This window comes from Lampetra fluviatilis, chromosome 66 (assembly GCF_964198595.1).
Source record: "Lampetra fluviatilis chromosome 66, kcLamFluv1.1, whole genome shotgun sequence".
Taxonomy (NCBI): domain Eukaryota; kingdom Metazoa; phylum Chordata; class Hyperoartia; order Petromyzontiformes; family Petromyzontidae; genus Lampetra; species Lampetra fluviatilis.
In genome coordinates this window covers 1,158,663-1,182,686 of record NC_136340.1, presented here as the reverse complement: position 1 = coordinate 1,182,686, position 24,024 = coordinate 1,158,663, and the positions used below count along the sequence as shown (strand labels likewise).

General features: G+C 49.7%; 1 protein-coding gene across 1 annotated transcript; it reads left to right on the top strand.

Moving 5' to 3' along the window:
• Nucleotides 1-223: 223 nt before the first annotated feature.
• LOC144952117 (zinc-binding protein A33-like) lies at nt 224-22,179 on the top strand. The gene is given in 9 exon segments (XM_078882521.1): nt 224-604; nt 7,802-7,897; nt 8,260-8,264; nt 8,627-8,682; nt 9,031-9,260; nt 10,398-10,420; nt 17,137-17,318; nt 21,658-21,901; nt 21,903-22,179. Coding segments are annotated over 9 exon segments (1,494 nt in total).
• The last annotated feature ends 1,845 nt before the right edge of the window (nt 22,180-24,024 follow it).

Sequence of the window (24,024 nt, the reverse complement as noted above, 5' to 3'; positions counted from 1 at the left end):
CAGACGAAAAACACATCTCTGCCACCCGTTCCCCCGCCCATGGCGTGGATGGGTGGAGGGCCAGATCGGACCTCGCACCTGGCCGAGGGCGTAATTGCTCAGTCACGCGACACCTCCTCTTCTGTCTCTTCCTTCTCCCCGCCTCTTCCATCTCCCCCATCTCTTCCTCGAGTCTCTCAGTCGGCCCTGGCTGTTGCCCCCGTGTGCTTCGCGCTCGACAGCAATGGCTTCAGACTTCTCCTGCTCCATTTGCCTGGAGTTGTTCAAGGTCCCCGTGAGTTTGAGCTGTGGCCACAGCTTCTGCAAGTCGTGCATAGAGAGCCACTGGGCAGTGCAGTCAGCGAAGGCCAGGTTCACCTGCCCCGAGTGTCGTGAGATTTATTACCAAAAACCAAAGCTGAGCAAGAATATCCTTCTTGCCAACATCGTCGCAGATTTAAATAAAATTAACATCGTCCCACGCCCAGGGAGGAGATGCAAGCGGCACGGGCAGGGCCTGGACCTCTACTGCAAGACGGACACACAGCTGATCTGCATGGGCTGCATGGGCGACCACAGGAGGCACGACATTGTCCCAGTGCAGGCGCAACGAGGGGAGAAGGCGGTGAGCAGAGCCTCTGATTCACGTCGCACGCACACCCCAAGTCGCATATTCGGCCTACTGCATTACAGTGCCCTGCTGTGACTAGTCATTGTTTGATAGATGTGTGTGTGTGTATTTGTCTATGTTTGGCGTGGTGCCGGTCGTCCACCGCCTCGTGTGCTGTGCCGACCTTCATATGTACTCTCTTACAGTACTTGCCTCAAAAGTATGTTAAGGCTATACGGGGGATCTTTATATGCGCCTGTATGTGACGTCCACTGCCACATTCCCACAGAACCGGTTCAGCGAACATTCCATACAGTCACGCACCCGGATATAGGGGCGAGGTGTGTGTGTGTGTCAGTGAGTCCGCCATTGTGAGTGTGTATGTATGTATGTTGAATTTATTGACACCATAGGTCGCCAACCGTGCTAAACTAAATGCAAACAGCAGTTTTTAAAGAAATGTGATTTCAATCTAGATTTAAAATTGCATAGCTCCAGTGGCTTCCTAAATTGGAACGAAGAGCATTATAAACGACCACAGATGTGAATAAAAAACGCGGGATGCAGTGACCGTCTTAATTTGATGGCTAGCAAAATGCCTCTGCGAAAATGAATGGAGTTTGCGTGATGGTTTATGTTTCTTGACGAGATCAGCAAGGGCCAGGTGCGGTAGGAGACTGCCAAACCACAGGGAGTGGATCTTATTTTGGAAAAAAAACGATGGTAGCATGGTGGTGAGATGTCGGAAGCTGTAATAATAAGAATGCATTTTATTTATCTTGCGCGTTTCCCATGCTCAAAGCACTGCTGCTCATCCCTTCCTACTGGATCCCCATACCCCTATCTGATGCGCTCCACATTTTTTCCTCTTTAAAATACAATTTTTACTTTCTCTTTACCGCACTCAATTTCCTTCCCCATGATTTACTGTCCCTCAGCTTCCTGCTCTTTTTTCTTCAATGATCTTGACTGTATCCTATCTACTCTTTCCAATTGCTTCTCCATTAATTCTACTGGGTGACTTTAACCTAAATATTACATCACCATCCACCTCTGCTTCTCTACTTATTGGCTCTTTCCACCTCCATCTCATCCCCTGTCCCCCAACTCATTCCTCTGGTGGAACACTTGATCTCATCTTCATTTCCAGTTGCTCAGCCTCCAGTCCCCTCGCCCTCCATCCGATCACTTACTAATGACTGTGACACTTCTAGTCCCCCCCCCCGCGCCACCTTCCCCGCCTTCCCATGCAGCTCCTCGCCTCCACCACAACCTACACTCCCTTAGCAACTGCACACTTATTCCATTGGTATCCTCATCTCTTCCCCCAATCCCTGATTTCTCTTCCCTGCTAAATTCAGCACTTTTTTCCTCGTTGAACTCGCTTGCACCTCTACTCCCTTTTTACGCTCAAGCCTCAGCACTGGCTCATGAGCAAAGCAGGGCACATCTGGAAGACCTCACCAACTAATGATTGCCATTCCTCATACTTCCCTACTTTCAAATTACACTTCTGCTCTGGAGGCTGTTCACCAACCGTACTTTATTTCCTTAATTTCTTCCCTATCTTCGCACCCTGCTCTGCTCTTCAATACCCATAATTCTCTGGTCCACCCATGCTCTACTGCACCTGTCACTTCCTCTTCTTCCCCCTCTCCTGTGGTCTTTTCCAACTACTTCACGACCAAGATCGACCACATTCGCTCCTTGCTCACTGCGCAACCCCCTGATATCCCTGCACCTAGTGACTCCTCCCTGCCCTACCCTACTACTACCTTTTCCTTAAATGCTTTCTCCCATGTTTTTCTTCTGGAGCTGTCTACCATCATCTCAAAAACCTGCCCACATTTTCCTCCCTCGATCCCATTCCACCTTCTCTTCTTCCATCCATTCTCCAATCCATTCTCCCCATTGTTATTCAAATTTCCTTGGCTCATTTTAACTCTTCCCTCTCGTCCGGCAAATTCCCCAACCCTTCCAAAACCACCATCATCCAACCGCTTCTCAAAACACCATCTCTAAATCCTTCTGTCCCCGCACACTATCACCTTATTTCTTTGCTTCCTTATTTCTCCAAACTTCTAGAACACGTAGTGTACTCCCGTCTTTCATCCTACATCTCTTTCCAATTGCTGTATTCCCTCGACCAGTCTGGTTTCTGCCCTCTCCACTCCACTGAAACTGCCCTCCTTCACACCCACAACCACCTGGCCAACTCGGGTCACTCCGGCCTATCCTCTGTCCTTATCTCTCTCGATGTATCTAACGCCTTCTACACCCTAGACCACTCCATCCTTTTATCTACTCTCTCCAACCTCGGCATCTCTGCAACCCATTTTTCTAAGCTCCGTTCCTACCTAATTTCCCATTCATTGACTATTTCAGCCACGCTCTTCCTCCCCCTCCCCGTCCCCCATCACGGTTGGTGTCCCCCAGGGCTTGGTACTTGGTCCCCTTCTGTTCTCCATATACACAACTTTCCTAGAGTCTATTATTTCTTCCTTTGATATTTCTTATCACCTCTTTGCCGATGACCCTCAAATTTCCTTATTTTCCAATTCATTCACCCCCAACTTTCTCTCTGCATCGCATCCTGTCTGACAATCCTGGATGACCCAAAACTTCCTTTCCCTAAATCCTTCCAAAACCTAGGTGCTTTTCTTTCCATCCTCCTGCTCATCCCCTCCTGCACCATCCCCCCCCCACCCACTCAAATTATTCCACCCTCATTCTCGGTGTTCCCTTTCATTACACTCTTTCCTTCACTTCCCATATTGCCAATACTACTCGCACATGCCATTACCATCTGACAATCAGAAATATCTGCCCCCTCATCACCCCCACCGCTGCCAAACTCCTCGTGCACTCCCTTGTCTTCGCACGTCTTGATTACTGCAACTCACTCCTCGTTGGTTTCCCTGCTTATGCCTTTATCCCTCTCCAACACATCCAAAACGCAGCGACACACGCTGTACTCAACCTTCCCTACATGTGTCACTGCTCCCCTCTCCTTCAACAATTTCACTGGCTTCCTGTTTATCGCCGCTGTATTTTTGAATTCCTCACCCTAGTATTCCAAGCTTTGCATGGTCTTGCCCCCCACCTCTCCTCTCTCATTTATTTATACGTCCCTTTACACCCCTCCGATCTGAATCTTCCCTTCTTCTCTCTGTCCCTCCACCTCTTTGCGCCCAATCTCGATTTAGTGCTTTCTCTCTTCTTGCCTTGTTACACTGGAACAAACTCCCTCTCCACATTAGACTCTCCCCCTCACTTTCCTGCTTTCGCTCTGCCCTTAGGTCCTTTCTCTTTTCTATTGCTTTTTCTCTTCCACTGCCTCTAACCCACTCACAGTCCCCCCGTCCTCTTCCTCTGACGTCTCTAATTCCTGACCCAGCTCTGACGTCTCGCTTTCTCCATGTGCACCTAACCACGTCTCTCTCTTAGCCCTCCACCGTGCTCCTCAATCAGCCCAAATATCCAGCCACCAGAACCTCTGCCGCTACCACCCTTCACCTACCCTCATTCATGCCCAGCAATAGCACCTATCTATCCCATCACTTCACACATATTTCCACATACCCCGCTGCCTCTCATTCATGTTGCACCCATATGTCACCCTTATTCACCATCACTTTATTCCCCTACCCATGCAACATCAGCTCCTTACCCATGTCTCTACATCCATTCCATTACCTTCCTCACGAACAGCCATTCCACCCCATCTGTTCCTCCCTTTTAGCTCTTTTGTGTACCGCCGTCAGTTTGCATTGTAAAGCGCTCTAAAAAGGGCACTATATAGTCTAAATAGAATAGAATTAAGCAGAGGTGAGGAATGTTGATGGTTGCTTATGCTTCCACCAAAGATGAACACCAGTGGAGGGATGCAGGAAAAGCCATTGTGTCAGATGCCTTCTATGACCTCATATCACAGGTGCTAAAGTAGCCCTTCGGGATGGAGTCATCCTGTTAGGTGACTTTAATGTCCGAGTGGGTCATGACACTGGCACCTGGGCTGGAGTGGTTTGCAGCAAGGCTGTAGCCATGGAGTCAACATTGGGGGGGACCAAATCTTCAAGGGGGTCTGGGGGTCCCTCCCCAGAAAAAAAAATCTTAATTTGAAAACTAAATTTCTGCCATTTACTGCCTAAAATATTAAAAAATGCACTAACACATAGGATGGATTTTTTTTTACAATAATGTCTAATAGTGTATTGTATTACATTGCTGTTTTGTTCTTTATTACCTTTTCTTGTTTCATTGTATGTAATGGCAGAGATTAGGGATTAATAAATTACAACCATAACCACAATAATATAAACAGAAATCTATTTTATAGTAATATATTGGGGGGGACATTTTGAGAAAATTTTAATATATATATTGGGGGGGATGTGTCCCCCCCAATATATATATTATAATTATGGCCTTGGTTTGAAGGCATGTGCCAAATCAGCCCAATAACAATGGTAGGAGGGTGCTATACTTCTATGCATCCCATGTGCTTGTAATTACCAACACGCTGTTCTGATATCGGCGCATCCAAGCATGATGGATGCACGCCAGGTCCTCAGAAGAACATCTTCTGGACGAAATAGTGATGGAACAGTGGATGCGGGCCCACCGTGGAGCTGACTGCCCACTGACCATCGGATTGTCACCTGTAAGATGCGCCTTCCATTCTTCCACTCTGGTGTTGGGCGTCCATCTTAGACCCCTTACAAACTCACAGTGACCTGGTGTCACCTACCTAATGAAAGTTGCAAGCAAGAATTTCGTCATTGCTTGCAGCTGGGCTTGGCATCGTCTCACCCTCCACCGGATGCCAAGGGGAAATGGGCGAGGTTTAGGAGTGTGGCTCATGCAGCTGCAATGGCTCCTTTGGGTACGTGGTCCAAACCTTCCCAGATACCTTGGCTGATGGAGGAGGTATTTTGTTTGGCTGAGAAAAGGTGAAAGACCCACTCCCACCGTCTACAGTATCCCACGTCGGACAATGAGGAGGCAAACCGCATGTTTTACACAGTTTTGGAGAGCCATGCATCGCTACAAGGAAGAGTGGTGGCCGTGGGTTGCTGAGAAGATTCTGTCTCAGTAGCCCGAAACCACAAATAACTCTTTAATTCCATAAAACAGTAACTTACGGCACCACACCGATCGCCATCCTTAGGGGAAAGATAGGTGATCCGATTGCCAACCCCCGGAACAGGTTGGCATGTTTGCTGAGCATCTCTGTCAGATCTTGGGGGAGAAGAAATCGCTCAGCCCAGAAAACATCATGGGGCAAGGTGCGGATGAACCTGCTAAGTCTGTGGTGCCTCAAATATTGTGAAAAGTAGTCACCCCCTGTGAGTGGCTGGCTGAAGTGCCATCTGTTGAGGAAGTACGGAAGGCAATCCAGAGTATGAGACTAGAAAAAGCGCCGAGCAAAGCTGATCTCCAAAGTAAACTGCTGAGGGAGAGTGACGGACTGCCATAGGTGAAGTCATAATAACAGTATGGACCACTCGACGGGTTCTTTTAGAAGGGGGACCACACAGACTGTAACAACTACTGGGGCATATCCCTCCTCAGTGTGCCGGGAAAGGTCCTGGCAAGGATTATTCAACATCACCTTGCCAGACACCCTGAGCAGAGGCTTGCAGAGCCCCAATGAGGTTTCAGGAAAGGGCGGTCCTGCACAGACCCCATATTTTCTGTCCGTCTGCTGCAGCAGAGGTGTAGGGAATTCCCAAAGGGGACCTACATCATTGCTTTATTGACCTGGGGAAGGCCTGTGATTCCATCAATAGGCCGGGGCTCTCGGTTGTTAGTCGTGCTTTTGTAGTCCCTGAAATGCTTCTCACAATCATGAAAAACCTTCATGATGGTTGGCAGGCCCGGGTAAACCTACGTGGCCAGGAGTCCGAGCCATTCTCTGTTCACCTTAGAGTGAGACAGGCATGTCCTCTGGCTCCTACATTATTTCACATATTTTTCGACCACTTAGTTTGAGAAGCTTTCCATGGCTGTACCTGAATCTCCATCTGAAACAGATACAATGGGAAGCTGATCGATGCCCAGGTGTGGTCGAGGGATGGCTCCCTGTTGGTCAATCTGGTGATTGCTGCTCACTCATAGGAGTTGGAGGCACTGCTGCTTGACCTGGAGCGTGCTACTAAGAGGGTGGGTCCTTACCATCAGCCCTTCCATAACTTAGCAGCTGCCTGAGTATTTTGTGATATCAAGCCCTCCAACCGCTCAACTCACTATTGGCGGGCAGGTTGTGGGGAGAGTGGAGAAGTTTCTGTACCTGGGAATTGTGCTTATGATCAGCTCCGGTTTCACAGCAGAGGTCTCACTCCGATTCAGTTGAGCGGCATTGTCTTTTCATCAGTTGTGCAACGCCGTGTGGAAGTTACCTGTAATACAATACACTATTAGACAGGTCGTCTCGGCCATGGTCATACCCTCCCTTCTCTATTCTTGCAAAACGTGAACCTCCGAATGGAACATCTATGCCGGTTAGAAACATTCAGGTTGGTCTGCCTACGATCCATTTTGGGTTTAATCAGGCTGAATTGTGTGAGGAGCTCACAAATCCTTAAAATATTTGGAAACAGACCCATCAGTTAGCTCCTCCGACAGGCAAGGCTGCATTGGCTGGGTCACGTAACTCACATGCCCAGCCACCGCATGCCCTAACAGCTTTTGTATGGCTGGATAGAGGGGGCTAGATGGGCAGAAAAAAACGGGGGCCAGGGAGGGGTGCTGGACCTCAGACATTGAAACACCGTAGCAAAAATCTGATAATCGTTGCTCTCAGGGAGGAAAGCGGCTGATCCAGACATTGCATTCATTTTATTTTTTATTAAGTTCTGTTCAGTTAGTTTCCTACCACCCTCCCTCCCGTTCTTCTCTTTTCTACTGGTTAAGCCACTGCTCCCGCCTGTTATCCCTACTGTTGTAAGGTAGTGAACCCGGGACTCAGACCATCAACTCACTCCACTTTAGAGGCTAGTGTAATCATGGACGCCTGAACCCCTGACTCAACATCAGGAACTCAGTGGTGCAATCAGTCTTCTAACCTCTGAGATTCCTAGGCTTCCTCTCTATTGACATTGAGTGGTTAAAGGTGGATCATAGGAGGTATAGATTTCAAATTATTCAGGGATCTATGGAGCAGGAGCTGTCCCCGTGTTCATCGTGAGTTTCACTCCTCTGGCTGTGCAGGGGCAGCTGAGCTCCATGATGCAACAACTGAGCATGAGAGAGGAGACAGAGACCTCCATCGTTAGTGGCCCTGTGGACTCAACCAAGACTGTGGAGGTGAGAATTCACACTCATTCAATGCATAACTGCACCGGGAAAGACTCACAATGTGTGTTACCTGTAGTTTACGGTACAAACCCAGGACTCTTGGTTTCCAAATATTATGTATGGGACCCTTTTTGCCACCAGAAACAAAATTATAAAAAAAGAAAAAGAAATGTATGTCCCTTTCTGGTAGTCATACAGGAGGTATTAAGATGTTAAAACACCAAATAGATACGTATTAAAAAGAATTAAGTCTGCGCTAACCACACAGACTTATGGTAAAACATTGTGGTAAAATATGACCCGAGCTATAAACGCTTTTGCATTCACATTGTCCTTGTGCTGTTCACCTTTTGGCACTCATTGCTCGACAGCACCGGTGAGACAGAGCCATAGCTTTGGTGCAGGCTAATTAGTTTCAAAGACAGTGCATGCAGAATCAAAGCATATTTGTTGAGCATGTTTTCCCTCCAGTAATGTGTGGTTAATGTAGACTTGTCTATTTGGAGTTTGAACATCTTAACTGCTCCTGCATTATTGCCAGAAATAGTCATATGTTTTTCTTATTTTTATTATCTCCACGAATTGTGTATTGACTGTAACTTAATTAATATTCATATAGAGCACCTTTACTCAAGGCGCTTACAATAGTTTAAAAACAGTGATGGAATAAAATAATGCAGTTGGCACGAGCATGCAAGCATTGAGGAATTGGTAACATTCCTCAATCTGATCCCTAAGTACTATCTACTTAGGGATCACGAAAGAGCAGGGGAGGGACGGGAAGGAGTGGAGGGGTGAGGGAATGGAAGAGGAAGAGAATAGGATATAGAGAAGTGAGGCTTTAAGAGAGAAACGAAAGGAGATTGAGGGGTACTGCTTAATGCACATGGGAAGTGTTAAGTATTTGACCAGAGTTCAGTCTATGGGCAGTGTTAAATCTATGGGCAGTGTTGAGTTTATGGACAGTGCTGCTTAATGGTTGCAGTGAAGCGGTGTTGATTCCAGTGGAGGGGTGCAAGGAGGGAGAAGGACCGAAAACGGGATTGGGCACTGGGAAAGGGAGAAACAGAGACGATTAGGGAAGGAGATGACGGGAGGGAGTTGAGAGTGACTGTGATGCTCCTCGCTGCCGCCACAAGCAGCAGCAGAGCAGACAAAGGGGAGGTTGAGCGGCAGCTATGACGAGCTCCTGCGACTCATCTCTGAGGACAAGGCCTCGGCGCTGAGGGCCATAGACAAGGAGCGTGACCTCAAGCTCTTGGAGATCCGGCAGGAGATTGAGAAGAACCAGGCGACTCTGCGCAGCCTGACGGAGGTGCTGAGCAGAATCCGTAGCCTCGAGGAGACCGAGGACCCTGTGGAGTTTCTCGAGGTGCCACGCGCGGGAAGCACACGGCGTTGGCCAGACTCATCCAGCTCAGTGTGCTCTGTCAGTGTGTGTGCTGCGCTTGTCTGTGCTGTGGCCACATGCCCAAGCAGCTTCTATTTGGCCGGATAAGGGGGGCTAAACGGGCACAGCATGGAATGGGGAAGCGATGGGCTGATATGGTACATGTGGATGTGGAGCTGATTGGACTTGCAGATGACCGGTACCAGCGGTGTCAAGATCGGCCTTTGTGGAGAATGGACGCTACTGGGCAATTGGAGGGAGTCACCCTTCAGCAACAACAGAGAGAAGATGAGCGATGCTTATGTAGTGGGTTCGAATTATGTGCGCACACACACACAGCTTGGAGGCACCACTATTTATTAAACGGTAAGTAATATAACATTGTACATGAGGTGGTGACCACCTTCCTCCACTCACTAACACTCTGGAACAACCCGGGACTAGAGGACCGATGATATCGTCTTCACTTCGGAGTACAACAGCATCGCTCTGGGTTCACACCACGCTTATATCTGCTCTGGCGTGGCCGGCTCCGCCCAGGCTGCGCCTCCCTTCCCAGGCCACGCCTCACGGGAGGTCTGGGTTCCTCCACCACGTGACCCCCCAGGCACCCCCTTGGGGCCCCCAGCCCTCGTACAGGCCGAAACAGTAGTGACGTCCTATGCCACTACACTTACAACGAGTGGATCACTGGGTGGATGAAACACAGTCAAACCATGACAACTGGGTCTGTCTTGTGACCTCCTGCATCTAGCTTAGCACAGCAGTCAACCAAGGGCACATGGGTCTTTCCCATGACCTCTTGCACCTAGCCTGCCAGCGAGCCTTAGACACTTTGTGTCCAAAAAGTACACCTAGCCTGGCACAAGCGCCGTGGTCACCACCACTTTGTGTCGATTGGTGGCTGTAGTTGTATGCATGTGTGCAGCGTGTGTGCTCTGTGTATGTGCTGTGTTGGTGTGTTTCCTTCTTGATGCTCGGCTCCTCGAACAACCCCACACACTCACTGCTCGATATTTAAGGGAAATTTGCTGATATTTAAACCGACTGCTTTGTATTGTGCATTGATTCTCGGCTGTGTGTGGTCTACCTGTTGTCTGCATGCTGTCCGTGTGTTAGGGCTGCACTCTACACTGGGCAAGGTAGGGCTGCCCCACCTCACTCACGTTCGCCTCAACCCCATTCCACCGATGCTCACGAGGGACCCGCGCGTGGTTCTTTCAGCTGCCATGTGTAATAATCCTTCGGAGACGGCTTCGGAATCGGTCCTCTTTATTTTCACCTCCACAATACACTTTACTCACACACGCTCCGTTGCTGGCAGACAACGGAGAGCGGGCAGACTTCACACCAGTTCCCACCGCGCACGTGGCACCCAGAGCCCCCGTACGCGCGTGGCTCTCGCTCTCTTCGTTTCCCAGTCTGCTCTCGATCGTTCTCTCTCACTCTCTCTTAATCCCTTCGTCACGTGGTCCCCCCAGCCAATCCTCCATGGACAGCCTCGACCATTCTCGATGGTTCCCTGTCACTCCCGGGACCACGCCTCTCATCCGGATCCCCATTAGCTGGGGCCCCGAATGGCTAGGCCAATCACTCCCGATGACATGCCATGATCACGCCGGGCCCACGCTCCCTATCTCAACCCTTATTGGCTACAAAGCAGGACCAGCAAGCCAATCCCCACGTGAACCCTCTATGGCTGTTATTACATCACCCCCCCCCCCCCCCGGTGAAAAAAATTTAGCCGTCTCGGCTGGGAAAGGGTGATGAACCAATTCCGAAACATCTTATTAGGGCACCAAGGTGCGTTTAACAATACGAGGGTGAACCGGCGTCCCCGTGCCTAACAACATTTAAAACAGTCACCCATGAAAAATCACGACATACATTAGGGCGCCCCTGCAGCGCAGTAACGACAGGGAATTTAGCGAAACGATCAAACGTTAACGAAACGGAAGAGATTTCGACCACGTACGCGACGCGGGACCCTCTCCGCTCCCAGCGCATGGTCGCTTTGCTTCCGGATGGACAGGAGGTGGTAGGCTCGAAGAAGAAGTAGGTTGTTGGTGCTTGGTCACGTCCAGGGCAGGCCCCGTTGGAGGGGGGGCGGCTGGGGCCTCCTCAGCCCTCAGAACCTGTTCATCTGTAGGAGGCACAACACAGTCCCCCTTGGGATCAACGGGTGTGGCAATCGGCGTAGTCGGCTCGGCAGAACCCGGCAGGTCAAATAGTGGGGATGAAGGGCCGACACGCGCATCAACATAGGGTTTAAGTCGTGAGGAGTGAACATACCACCGCCGTTTTCCGTACTGAACGCGGATACTTTGTGAGTTCTGAACATCTACCAGCGTCACAGGCCCCCGCCACGGCCTGTGCAGTTTGGGGGATGTGCCCGCCGGTACCTGGGGGCAGTGGAGCCACGCCAGGTCCCCCACTGACCAAGGCATGCGAGTATGCGATCGACGCGCATACCGTTCGTTCCTTGCCTGGGCACGGGCCGTCGCACACCGGGCAGCCTCTCGCGCCTCCGTTACTCGTTCAAGCGAATCACGCACGTGGTCAGGCAAGGAGCGGGACGGTCGTGTACTCGGCTTACATAGCTGCACATCGATGGGTGGAACATTTTCACGGCCATACATAAAAAAAAATGGTGAGTATCCCGTAGACGTGTGTGGAACCATGCAGTAAGCCGCTAAGACGCCTGGTATGTGCAGGTCCCAATCGGTTTGCTTTTCACTGACCGTGTGACAAAGCATAGCCGAGAGGGTACGGTTGAATCGTTCCACCATACCATCTGTTTGTGGATGGTATGGAGAAGTGCGAATTTTCTTCGTACCCAGCACGTCACAAACTTCCTTAAGCAATTTAGAAGAGAAATTCCGCCCTTGATCTGTGAGCAGCCTCTCAGGTGCCCCCTTGTCCATGACATACCCGTTCAAGAAAGCGTCGGTAATGGACGCTGCCGTTTGGTCGGTCAGAGGCCAGGCCATCGGCCATCGAGAAAAATATTCCACCCCGACCAGAAGGTATTTATTGCCCCTAGCCGACGGGGGAAACGGGCCCAGAATATCGAGAGCAACCAATTCGTTGATACGGGACACCTCAATGGAACGTAACGGTGGTACATAGGGGTTCCGAGGCGGCTTCCTCTTCGCACAATCCTGGCATGAGCAGACAAAGTCATTGACGTCTGCCGTCATACCGGCCCAAAAAAAATCCTTCTGCATCGCGGCCAAAGTCTTTTGGACGCCGAGGTGCATCAACTTATCAGCGTGCAGAGCACGGAGCAGGTCGTAGCGAAGCGAAGTAGGCACCACCAAGCGTGGTCGGTCAGACAACCCGTCGGTACACATTAACAATCCCGACTTGCCTCGGAACATCTGCCACTTCCAGCCCGCCAATTGAGATTTTTGTTTCCCTATCAATTTCCGTAGCGGAGACAGCGAGGCATCAGCCTACTGCTAACGTAACCAGACCGTGTGCGGCAGCCGTAAGGTATCATCGGTGTCCACCGACACCTGCTGGTCGTCCTCCTCCGCTTTCGCCCCTGCATCGTCCTCATTCGCTATCGCCCCCATAACCGGACAGGGCGAGGTGGGCGGTGCCGCACAGCGGTGCGTGCCCGTCAGGCAAGTGCACGGAGGAAGGGGCGGCAGCCTTGAGAGCGCGTCAGCGTTCGCGTGACGGGCCCCCTTTCGGTATGTAATATCGAAGGAAAATTCCTGTAACGATTCCAACCACCGAGCCAATTGGCCTGGTGGTTGATCCAATTTCAAGGAGTATTGCAAAGCCGCATGATCAGTGTGAACTAGGAACTTCCGTCCATACAGGTACGGCCGGTACAATCGAACAAAGTGGACAATTGCCAAAAGTTCTCGTCTTGTCACGCAATAGCGCGTTTTCGCAGGGGATAAAACCCTGCTGCCGTACGCCACCACTCGCTCAACCCCGTCCTTACGTTGCGACAAAACGGCCCCAATGCCGATATCACTAGCATCCGTATCAAGGATGAACGGCTGTGAGAAGTCTGGGTAATCTAGCGTAGGCGCCGTGGCGAGGTGGTCCCGAAGTGCCACAAAATAACTTTCCTCCTCCGCTCCCCATTTAAACCTTTGATTTTTGCCAGTCAGAACGTGTAATGGTTTTGCCAACGTCGCAAAGTTCTTAACGAAGCGGCGATAATAGGAAGCGAACCCAATAAATCGCCGAACATCACCCACTGAAGTGGGTGTGGGCCACTCTCGTACGCATTTGGTTTTCAGAGGGTCAGTGGACACGCCGTCTGAACTGACAATATGACCCAAGTAACGGACGGAGTGTTGCAGAAGGTGGCATTTTTTAGGTTTAAACTTAAGGTCAGCCGCACACATTCTTTGAAAAACCGTCTCTAGGCGTTGGAGGTGTTCCTCGAACGTGCGGCTGAAGACAATTATATCGTCTAGATATGAAGCACGTTTCCCACTGTAGTCCAGCCAACACCAATTCCATGAGCCGCTGAAACGTCGCCGGCGCCGCATTCAAGCCCATAGGCAACTGATTAAATTCAAAGAGACCTTGCGGCATGCAGAATGGCGTTTTGGCCTTCGACTCATCGTCGAGGGGAAGCTGCCAGAAGCCCGAGGACAGGTCAAGGGTGGAAAATAATTTAGCACCCGATAAAGCATCCAATGAATCATCCATCCTCGGTAAGGGGTACGCATCCGCCACCGAAATTTTGTTCAACCGGCGGAAATCAACGCAAAATCTCGTACCACCATCCTTTTTCTTAACCAGAACGACGGGCGCGCCCCAAGGGCTGTTGGACGGCGAAATAATATCCGCCGCCAGCAATTCATCTACCGCTCCGCGCACGTGTTCCCTTTCCGCCGGGCTCATGCGATGAGGGTGCATACAGATGGGAGGTGACGCACCGGTGTCAATATGGTGCGACAAAAGCGACGTGCGGCCGAGGTCCAAATCATTTTTGCTGAAAACATCAGCGTACCGTAGCAATAGTGAACGCAGGGCGTTCCTTTGTTCATTCGACAAGGAAGAATTCTCTCCGCATAAATCTGCGATCCAGCGTTCTTGTGAACGATCGTGCGGAGGCCCACCCGCGGGCATCCGAGCGCGCGGCGTTTTGTCACAAGAGGCGAAATCGGTAGTGGCGTGAGCCAGCACCGACCCCTCCGGAACAATAACGCGGTCAGGTCCCCCATTTAACACCTGTATGAAAGGTGCTTGACCTGGTCGCACGATCGTTTGTGCCGCCGCCAAAGATAAAGATTTAGATACCGAATTCGATGGGGATAGCAGTACGCCCTTCGCATCCCTTCCCATTCGAAGGGGTTTTCAATAACGCAGCGGAATTAGCATTTGCGCTCCCGACGGAACCTCCACCGTAGCAGCAACAACGGCAGTAACTGCGTTACCTGTAGGCGCGTTGGCCAACAGGGAAGGCAGGAACGCCATTCTACGACCCCCCGGCATTTCCAAACAGTCCTGGTCGACCCGTATTCTCAGCGGCATCTGGCGCAGGAAATCAGTACCGAGTAAGCATGGAACAGCTAGCGAGCGAGAGATTAACACAGGTCCTGCGGCGGTAATATTTCCGATAGCGATGCTCACATCTACCTGGCCACAGATACCCATGCTTCCCCCATTTGCGGCGACACACGCATCATTAACCCTGCGTATCCGCGAAGTAGGAATGGACAACAAATGGAAAATAACATCTGAAATGATGGTGGCAGACGCGCCCGTGTCCACCAAGATACGGACGTCAACGCCGTCGATGGTACCGCGTACCGTCGACGAGCTCGATGCCGCAGCCACAACCCTGCGAGCCAATTTTTTCCACTGTGTAGCAGAGCGCGTAAATGTAGCAGGAGAAGTAAGATCATCCACAGGAGTGTAAGAATGAGTGCGAGTGGATGAGTGATGTGACAAGACCTGACGGGTGTCCGATTTGTGCCGACTCGCCCGAGGTTGTTGCAGCTCCGCAGCAGGTGGAGGAGATGGAGGTCCCCTTGGCGGAAGAGGCGACAGCAGAGGTCGGCAGCGGCAGTCACGGGCGAAATAGCCCCGTCTGCCGCACTTGAAGCACGCGGCCGATGTCGGCCGGCGGTCGGACGACCCGGCCCTTGCGCGTGGACGGCCCGTGTAGTCGCCACGCTGGTCGCGCAGCCGCCGTCCCGGAATCCTATGCGGAACAGCAGCAGCCAGCATGTCGTCGTCGCCCGAGTCGTCGGAGCAGTGGACCACCAGTCGTGGAGACCACCCTAAAGGCGGCCCGTCGATTTCTGGTTTCCCCGTCCACGCCGCCATCTGGTCCCAACGCTTAATATTAAATTTAGTGTCCAGGCAACGCGCCACCCATCGCGATGTAAGCGGTTCGTGGCCGCACACTGGTAGCGAAATGTTGAGCTCCTGAGCCAACTCCAGCATACGGGAAAGGATGAGAGGATCCAAATGGTCGGCCGTCGCGTCGGCGATTCCTCCGATGCTCGGCGACGCGACATAAATTTTCTGGTGGCTGACGTTGGTGGGTCATAAAATTCCGCCATCTCTGCGAACGCGTCCCGCAGTGTCTTCTTCTTGGACGCCGGGATGGAGCGGAAGACCCCCAGAGAAACATCGTCAAGCAGTGTAGGTAGCACTCCCAGTGCTTCATCCTCCGTCCAGTTGACGGATCTAACAGCTGACTCGAAGCGCCACGTAAAAGCACTCCAATCGCCCCCGGCGATAAATTCTTTAATTTGTGGAAGGCGATGTCCGCGGTGGCAAGCGCGCGCCGCGGGCGTCTCCGACTGCCGTTCCCGCTCTCCACCCGTTGCAGGCAAAATGGCGTCCGGCGGCCGCGTGGCGGTAGGCGCGCCCAAAATGGCACCCGACGGCTCCTGCGCAGCCGCCCCACCCAAAATGACGGCGTCCTCCCACGTGGCAGGAGCAATGGCGGACGCAGATTCCTTTGCAGGACCCCTTCCCGCGGCGTCCAGCTGATCGGCGATCTGGCGACCTGCGGCTGGTGAGGACGCCACCGCGGTCACCAGGCTAAGCAGAATGGCGCGTAATGACTCAATCTGCTCCGCCATCAGCCGCCACTCGTCTTTTGTTCCAGCGGTGGTCGCATCTTCCCCTGGTCGACGCTGAGAGGCGTCGAGGAGAATATTATCAGCTGGCGGCATAGGGGCTGTAGCTCCCAACAGCTCATCTTCATCCGTCTCGACCTCTTCCTCCGATAGAGGCACGGGCAGGTTCTTTTTTATGGGGTGCTTGGACATCTTGACGATCGTCCAAACAGTCGCAGAAGCACTTCTGATACCAGTGTAATAATCCTTCGGAGACGGCTTCGGAATCGGTCCTCTTTATTTTCACCTCCACAATACACTTTACTCACACATGCTCCGTTGCTGGCAGACAACGGAGAGCGGGCAGACTTCACACCAGTTCCCACCGCGCACGTGGCACCCAGAGCCCCCGTACGCGCGTGGCTCTCGCTCTCTTCGTTTCCCAGTCTGCTCTCGATCGTTCTCTCTCACTCTCTCTTAATCCCTTCGTCACGTGGTCCCCGCAGCCAATCCTCCATGGACAGCCTCGACCATTCTCGATGGTTCCCTGTCACTCCCGGGACCACGCCTCTCATCCGGATCCCCATTAGCTGGGGCCCCGAATGGCTAGGCCAATCACTCCCGATGACATGCCGTGATCACGCCGGGCCCACGCTCCCTATCTCAACCCTTATTGGCTACAAAGCAGGACCGGCAAGCCAATCCCCACGTGAACCCTCTATGGCTGTTATTACATCATGTATCCCTCATTTCGAGTCTCTCTCTCTCTGTGTGTTTGCCACGCCATGCCTCGTGGACCAATCGCGCAGCTTTGCGAGTCTGGGATGCCAGCGGACGGAGCCCCGACGGCCCAGCTCGCCGCTGGGGTTTGAGGAGGCGGCGGTTCCGCTGCAGAAGCGGATCGATGAGCTCCTTCGCTCATTCAAAGCCTCTGCATGCGCACCCGGGGGGACCCTCGCTCTGCACAGCAGCCCAAAGACTCCCAGAGGAGGTGGTTACTGCGTAGATAGTCTGCCAATGAATCGACACAGCGATTCACCCTCAATGATCAATGCACTAACATGGCTATCGGATCGACTATGAGCGGAATCGATACAAAATACACCTCGAGACACGATACGCAAAAGCATATACTGTATGGGCAAAGACACGGTCCCTTCGAGCAAGGCCACGCCTACTTTCGTATGTTGGCAGATTGATTTTCGGTGATTTCGTTGGGTGTCCAATTTAATATTACAGTGCCGTTGTTCTGGTTAGGGTTGATGTTGCTGGTGAATGGTGATGCTGTTAATGATGATGGTGATGTTGCTGATGATAATGATGATTCATAATCAACGTTTTTTTTTTTTGGGTTTAGATCGCGTTATTTATAAATGTGTCGTAACCCTCCACCACCCGACACGGCCAATCAGTAAAATGTGTCACGTTGACAAAAGACAAATAGTTCACTGCTTTAGCCCACCGGTGTGTTGAAGCCACAACATTTACAATTTGAGTACGACGTTTCGCTGGTAATTGCATCCAGCATCATCGGGCAATTCGCCAGAATGGTGAGGCTCTGCTGTTTCTCCCGTTCTTATAGAGAGCAGCAGAGAACGGGAGAAACAGCAGAGCCTCACCATTCTGGCGAATTGCCCGATGATGCTGGATGCAATTACCAGCGAAACGTCGTACTCAAATTGTAAATGTTGTGGCTTCAACACACCGGTGGGCTAAAGCAGTGAACTATTTGTCTTTTGTCAACGTGACACATTTTACTGATTGGCCGTGTCGGGTGGTGGAGGGTTACGACACATTTATAAATAACGCGATCTAAACCCAAAAAAAAAAAAAAACGTTGATTATGAATAACATTGGTCGCGAAAGCCTACGTGTTAAACTGATAATGATGATGTTGGTTACGATGTTGATGATGATGTTGCTGATGGTGATATTGCTGCTGATGGTGATGTTGGTAATGTTGATGCTGCTGATGGTGATGATGATGTTGCTGATTGTGTTGTTGCTGATGATGATGCTGATGTTGGTCACGATGTTGATGATGTTGCTGATAGTGATGGTGCTGATGGAGATATTGCTGCTCGTGGTGATGTTGATAGTGATGTTGCTGATGGTGATGTTTCTGATGTTGCTGATGGTGATGTTGCAGATGATAACAATGTTGCTAGTGCTGGTGTTGCTATTGATGCTGCTGATGATGTTGTTGATGGTAATGTTACGGCTGTTCATGATGTTGATGAAGATATTGGTGATTGTGTTGTTGACGATGGTCCTGTCGCTGATAATGATATTTCTGATCTTGTTGTTGCTGATGATCATATTGGTGATGATGATGGTGGTATTGCTGATGTTGCTGTTGCTAATGTTGCTGATGTTGCTGATTGTGTTGTTGCTGATGGTGTTGCTGATGATGATGTTGCTGATGGGGATATTGCTGTTCATGGTGATGTTGCTAATGTTGAAGCTGCTAATGTTGCTGACGATGATGCTGTGGTTGATGGTAATGTTGCGGCTGATGCTGATTTTACTGATGATGATGCTGATGGTGATGTTGGTGATGTTTATGCTGCTGATGGTGATCATTATGATGTTGCTGATTGTGTTGTTAATGATGATGTTGCTGATGATCATTTTGCTAATGGTGATGTTACTGATGATGCTGATGTTGGTCACAATGTAGATGATGATGATGTTATTGATAGTGATGTTGCTGATGGTGATGTTTCTGATGGTGCTGATGATGATAATATTGCTAGCGCTGTTGCTGATGGTGATGTTTCTGATGGTGCTGATGATAATGTTGCTAGTGCTGTTGCTGATGATGATGGTAATCTTGCTGTTGATGCTGCTGATGATGTTGATGATATTACGGCTGATGATGATGTTGATGAGGATGTTGCTGATGGTACTGTCGCTGATGATGAGCTTTATAATGTTGATGTTGCTAATGATCATTTTGGTGATGCTGATGTCAATGCTCCTCATGGTGATATTACTGATGGTGTTGTTGCTGATGGTGATATTGCTGATGGTGATGATGACGCTGATGTTGGTAGCGATGTTGATGATGTTGTTTATGGTAATGTTGCGGCTGATGCTGATGTTGCTGATGATGTTGCTGACGATGTTGATGTTGTTGCTGATAGTGATGGTGCTGATAATGTTACTTATGGGGATATTGCTGGTTGTGATTGTACTGATGGTGATGTTGCTGATGATAACAATGTTGTTAATGCTGTTGTTGCGGATAATGTTAATAATGGTAATTTTGTTGCTGATGGTGCTGATGATGATGTTGTTGGTGGTAGTGTTGTGGCTGATGATGATGACGATGTTACTTATCGTGTTCTTGCCGATGGTAATGTTGTTGATGAGCTTTCTGATGTTGATATTGCTGATGATCATGTTGGTGATATTGATGTTGCTGATGGTGATATTGCGGATTGTGTTGTTGCTGATGGTGCCAATGATGATGTTGCTGATGGGCATATTGTTGCTCATGGTGATGTTGTTGATGTTGAATCTGCTGATGCTGATGTTGCTGATGCTTATGTTGATGATGGCGCTGATGGTGATGTTGCTGATGATGTTGATGATTGTGATGTTGCTAATGCTGTAGTTGCTGATGATATTGATCGTAATTTTGCGCGTGATACTGATGTTGCTGTTGTTGATGATGGTGCTGATGATGATGCTGTTGGTCACAATGTTTGCTGATGTTTCTGATGCTGATGCTGCCGATGTGGGTCACGATGTTGCTGATGATATTGCTGCTGATGGTGATGTTGCCGATATCGATGCTGCTGATGGTGATGTTGCTGATGTTGCTGATGATGATATTGCTGATGATGATATTGCTGATGATGATGTTGTTGATTTTGTTGTTGCTGCTGATGCTGCTGATGGTGATGTTGCTGATGGTAATGTTGCGGCTGATGATATTTCTCATGTTGATGTTACTGATGGTGATATTGCAGTTTCTTATTTTGCTGATAATGATGTTGCTAATAATGATGTTGCTAATAGTGTTGTTGCTGATGATGATGTTAATGGTAATCTTGTTGCTGAGATATTGCTGATGGTGCTGATATTACTGATGCTTCGGATGATGTTGATGGTGGTGCCGTTGCTGATGGTAATGTTGCGGCTGATGCTATGTTGATTAGAATGTTTCTAACATTGTTGTTGCTTATGGTGCTTTTGCTGATGAGCTTTCTGATGTAGATGTTGCTGATGATAATTTTAGTGATGCTGATGTTGATGTTGCTAATGCTGTTGTTGCTGACGTTGTTGATGGTAATGTTGCGACTGATGCTGATGGTGATGTTGGCGATGGTGCTGTTGGTCACAATGATGTTGCTGAGGATGTTGCTAATGTTGCTGATAGTAATGCTACTGAGGGTGATGTTGCTGATGATGATGCTGATGTTGGTCGCGATGTTCCTGATGATATTGCTGCTGATGGTGTTGTTGCTGCTGATGATGGTGGTGATGTTGCTGATGATGTTGCTGATGGTGATATTACGGTTTCTGATTTTGGTGATGTTTGCGATGGTGATGTTGCTGCTGATGAGATTTCTGATGTTGATGTTGCTGATGGTGATATTGCTACTCATGGTGATGTTGCTGATGGTGATGTTGCTAATGCTGTTTCACTGATGATGTTGTTGATGGTAATGTTGCGACTGATGGTGATGGTGCTGTTGGTTGTTGATGATGTTGCTAATGTTGCTGAGGGTGATGTTGCTGATGATGTTGCTGATGGTGATATTATGGTTTCTGATTTTGGTGATGTTGCTCATGGTGATGTTTGTGATGGCGATGTTGCTGCTGATGATGATGGTGATGATGTTGATCATGGTAATGTTGTGGCTGATGAGATTTCTGATGTTGATGTTGCTGATGGTGATATTGCTGCTCATGGTGATGTTGCTGATGTTAATGCTGCTGATGGTGATATTGTGGTTTCTGATATTGGTGCTGGTGATGCTGCTGATGATGTTACTGATGGTGATATTGGAGTTTCTTATTTTGCTGATGTTGCTAAAGCTTATGTTGCTAATAGTGTTGTTGCTGATGATGATGTTGATCATGCTAATCTTGTTTCTGATGATGTTGCTGATGGTGCTGTTGGTGGTGGATATGTTGCTGATGGTAATTTTGCGGCTGCTGCTATGTTGATGATGATGATGTTGTTGCTGATGGTGCTTTTGCTGATGGTGCTTTTGCTGATGATGAGCTTTCTGATATTGATAATTTTTGTGATGCTGATGGTGATGTTGCTGATGTTGATGATGGTAATGTTGTTGATGGGGCTGATGTTCTCACAGATGCACGCTCACTGACTCTGGACACAAATTCAGCCCACGACCTTCTCCAGGTGTCCCTGGATCTCAGGATGGTGACGCGGACCGGTGTCTCCCAGCACCGCCCCAATCACCCACACCGGTTTGACTTATATCCACAATCCCTCTGCCGTGAGAACTTCTCGTCAGGCCGGCACTACTGGGAGGTGGACGTGGAGGGCGCGGAAAGCTGTCGGGTTGGAGTCGTATACGGGATGATCCCACGGAAAGTGCCGTCTTGGAGGGAGCGACGCATCATGGAGTTTAGTGAAAGATCGTGACTGCTTCTCAGTGCGACATGCTGGAGAAGCGACCCCACTGCTGGTGGCGGCTCTCCCCCATAGAGTCGGGGTTCACTTGGACTGGGAGGGGGGGGTTCTGCAGTTTTACCGGGAGGACACCGGCGACATATTGTGCACGCTTCACCACCGATTTACACAGCCTCTCTTCCCTGCGCTGGGGGTGTGGAGGGTTGGCGACTCTGTGAGCATCGTTGACTTCCCGTGAAAGTGGACGAGTTATCGTCCACACATGAGGATACACTACCACACGCGTAATATCGCGTACATGCAGACTTCACTTCGCGCTCCCTGAAGATGCACTATTCCTGGAGAAGTGAGTGCTCTTCGAATCGGGGCTACAAGTGGTCAATATACCCCTATTGTATACTGCATTGGGATGCGTTCCTGACTGCGTTACTTATGTAATAATGTTCAGGAGGACTTGGACGCTGGGGTTGGAGGCACACTTATTTATTCAGTACAAGGTACAACACAGACCGGGACGTACAGCACTGGAAGGGGTGTCGGCCCCTTCACCCGTCTAACTGGGAAGTCACGCTCTAGGCTACACCTAGCCTACCTCTAGGTCCTCCACTATCGGGCTAGGGGAGGCTAGCTAACCCAGCCCTGGTTACGCTGGGATTACGGCGCCCGGAGTCCCCAGACCGGCTCTGACTAGAGCATCGGCTCTGGCTCTCGGGGCCACGCCACTGGCTCGGTCCTGGTCGGCCCTGAGAAGGGCAGCGATCCAGGGGAGTCCCAGGGCTCTATCTAGTATATCTTCCTTCTTCACTGGTTTAAGCTTAATACATACTGCCCCGAGCCCTCCGGCTCACCCCATTATATATCCCTCCCCCGTTGAGGGGTGGGGCCGCGGGGGATCCCAGCTCCTTGTCAGCCCCCAGGCTGAACGGTGCGGACGTCGCTGTGAGCACCTCCCCGCGCACAGACATAGCCACGCCCAGTGTGTTTGTTTACCGTCCGACACAACTGTATAACACCCCCTCCGTATCACCCCTACACTTATATATGAGGGCCTCATTGGAGTATCGGCAATATCGCTAATAATACAGATGGTAAACATGATTTCATAAACAGAATAATGTATTCTGATATCAGTAGTATTATGTACTGTACTCGTGAGTGCATTCTATTTTATATATATTGAACTTCTTTGGCACCGTACATATCCAACCGTGCTAATTGGAGGTGCAGAAGGACAAAAGTTATTGGTGGTTGAAGTTGTTGTGCTCCCAGTCCGGGTCTTAGTGATGCCCTCAGTCAAAATGGCTGTGGTGAAGTTTCTTGTAGGTGGAGCCTGAGAATATATTCCGGTCTCCGGGATAGATTCTCAGTTCTCACCTGGCTACATGCACTGCGATAACGTTGACAAATAATCAATTTTAATGTAATCGTGACTACAAATCGTGATAATCGAATCGTGGGGGGAAGGGTCTAGTTGGCTCGGTACAAGTCACTCTCATTGGCTGAGGGATTGATAGGGGTGGGTACGTTTCCTCGACCAGAGCTGTCTTGTCTTCTCACTTGTGAGTAACCACTTTGTACTAAGTTAGGTCTGCCTGTACTGTCCTGTGGATATCTTTTTTCTTTTTAAAACAATCACTTTTTGTAACTGGTAGTAAAAATGTGATCATTTATTCAAATTCAGATTAACAAAAGAGCAGTAATAACTTGGATTAAAAAAATGTTATAAAATAATTGTTTGAAAGGATTTGTGACGTTCCATCCATTACTTTTGGGTCAGAACCGGACTCGGTTGTGAAGTCAATGTGACATTTGCTCATTTTTTCTATGGGAGAGTGAGGGCTTCTGATCCATTTTCTCTCCCATGCAAATTCCCTCGATTTTTATCGGACACCAATGCGGATTTTTTTTTTTTAATATGCTTTATGATGACAGAAAGGACAATCACCAGAACTAGACTGCAATGAATCTTAACAAGATGTGGACTTTATTAACTATTCTTTGATTTGTTATGAACCATTGACACTATGCACGAGGACGTGAACTAATTGTGGCGGATAATATATTTTCAATACTTGGGTAAGAC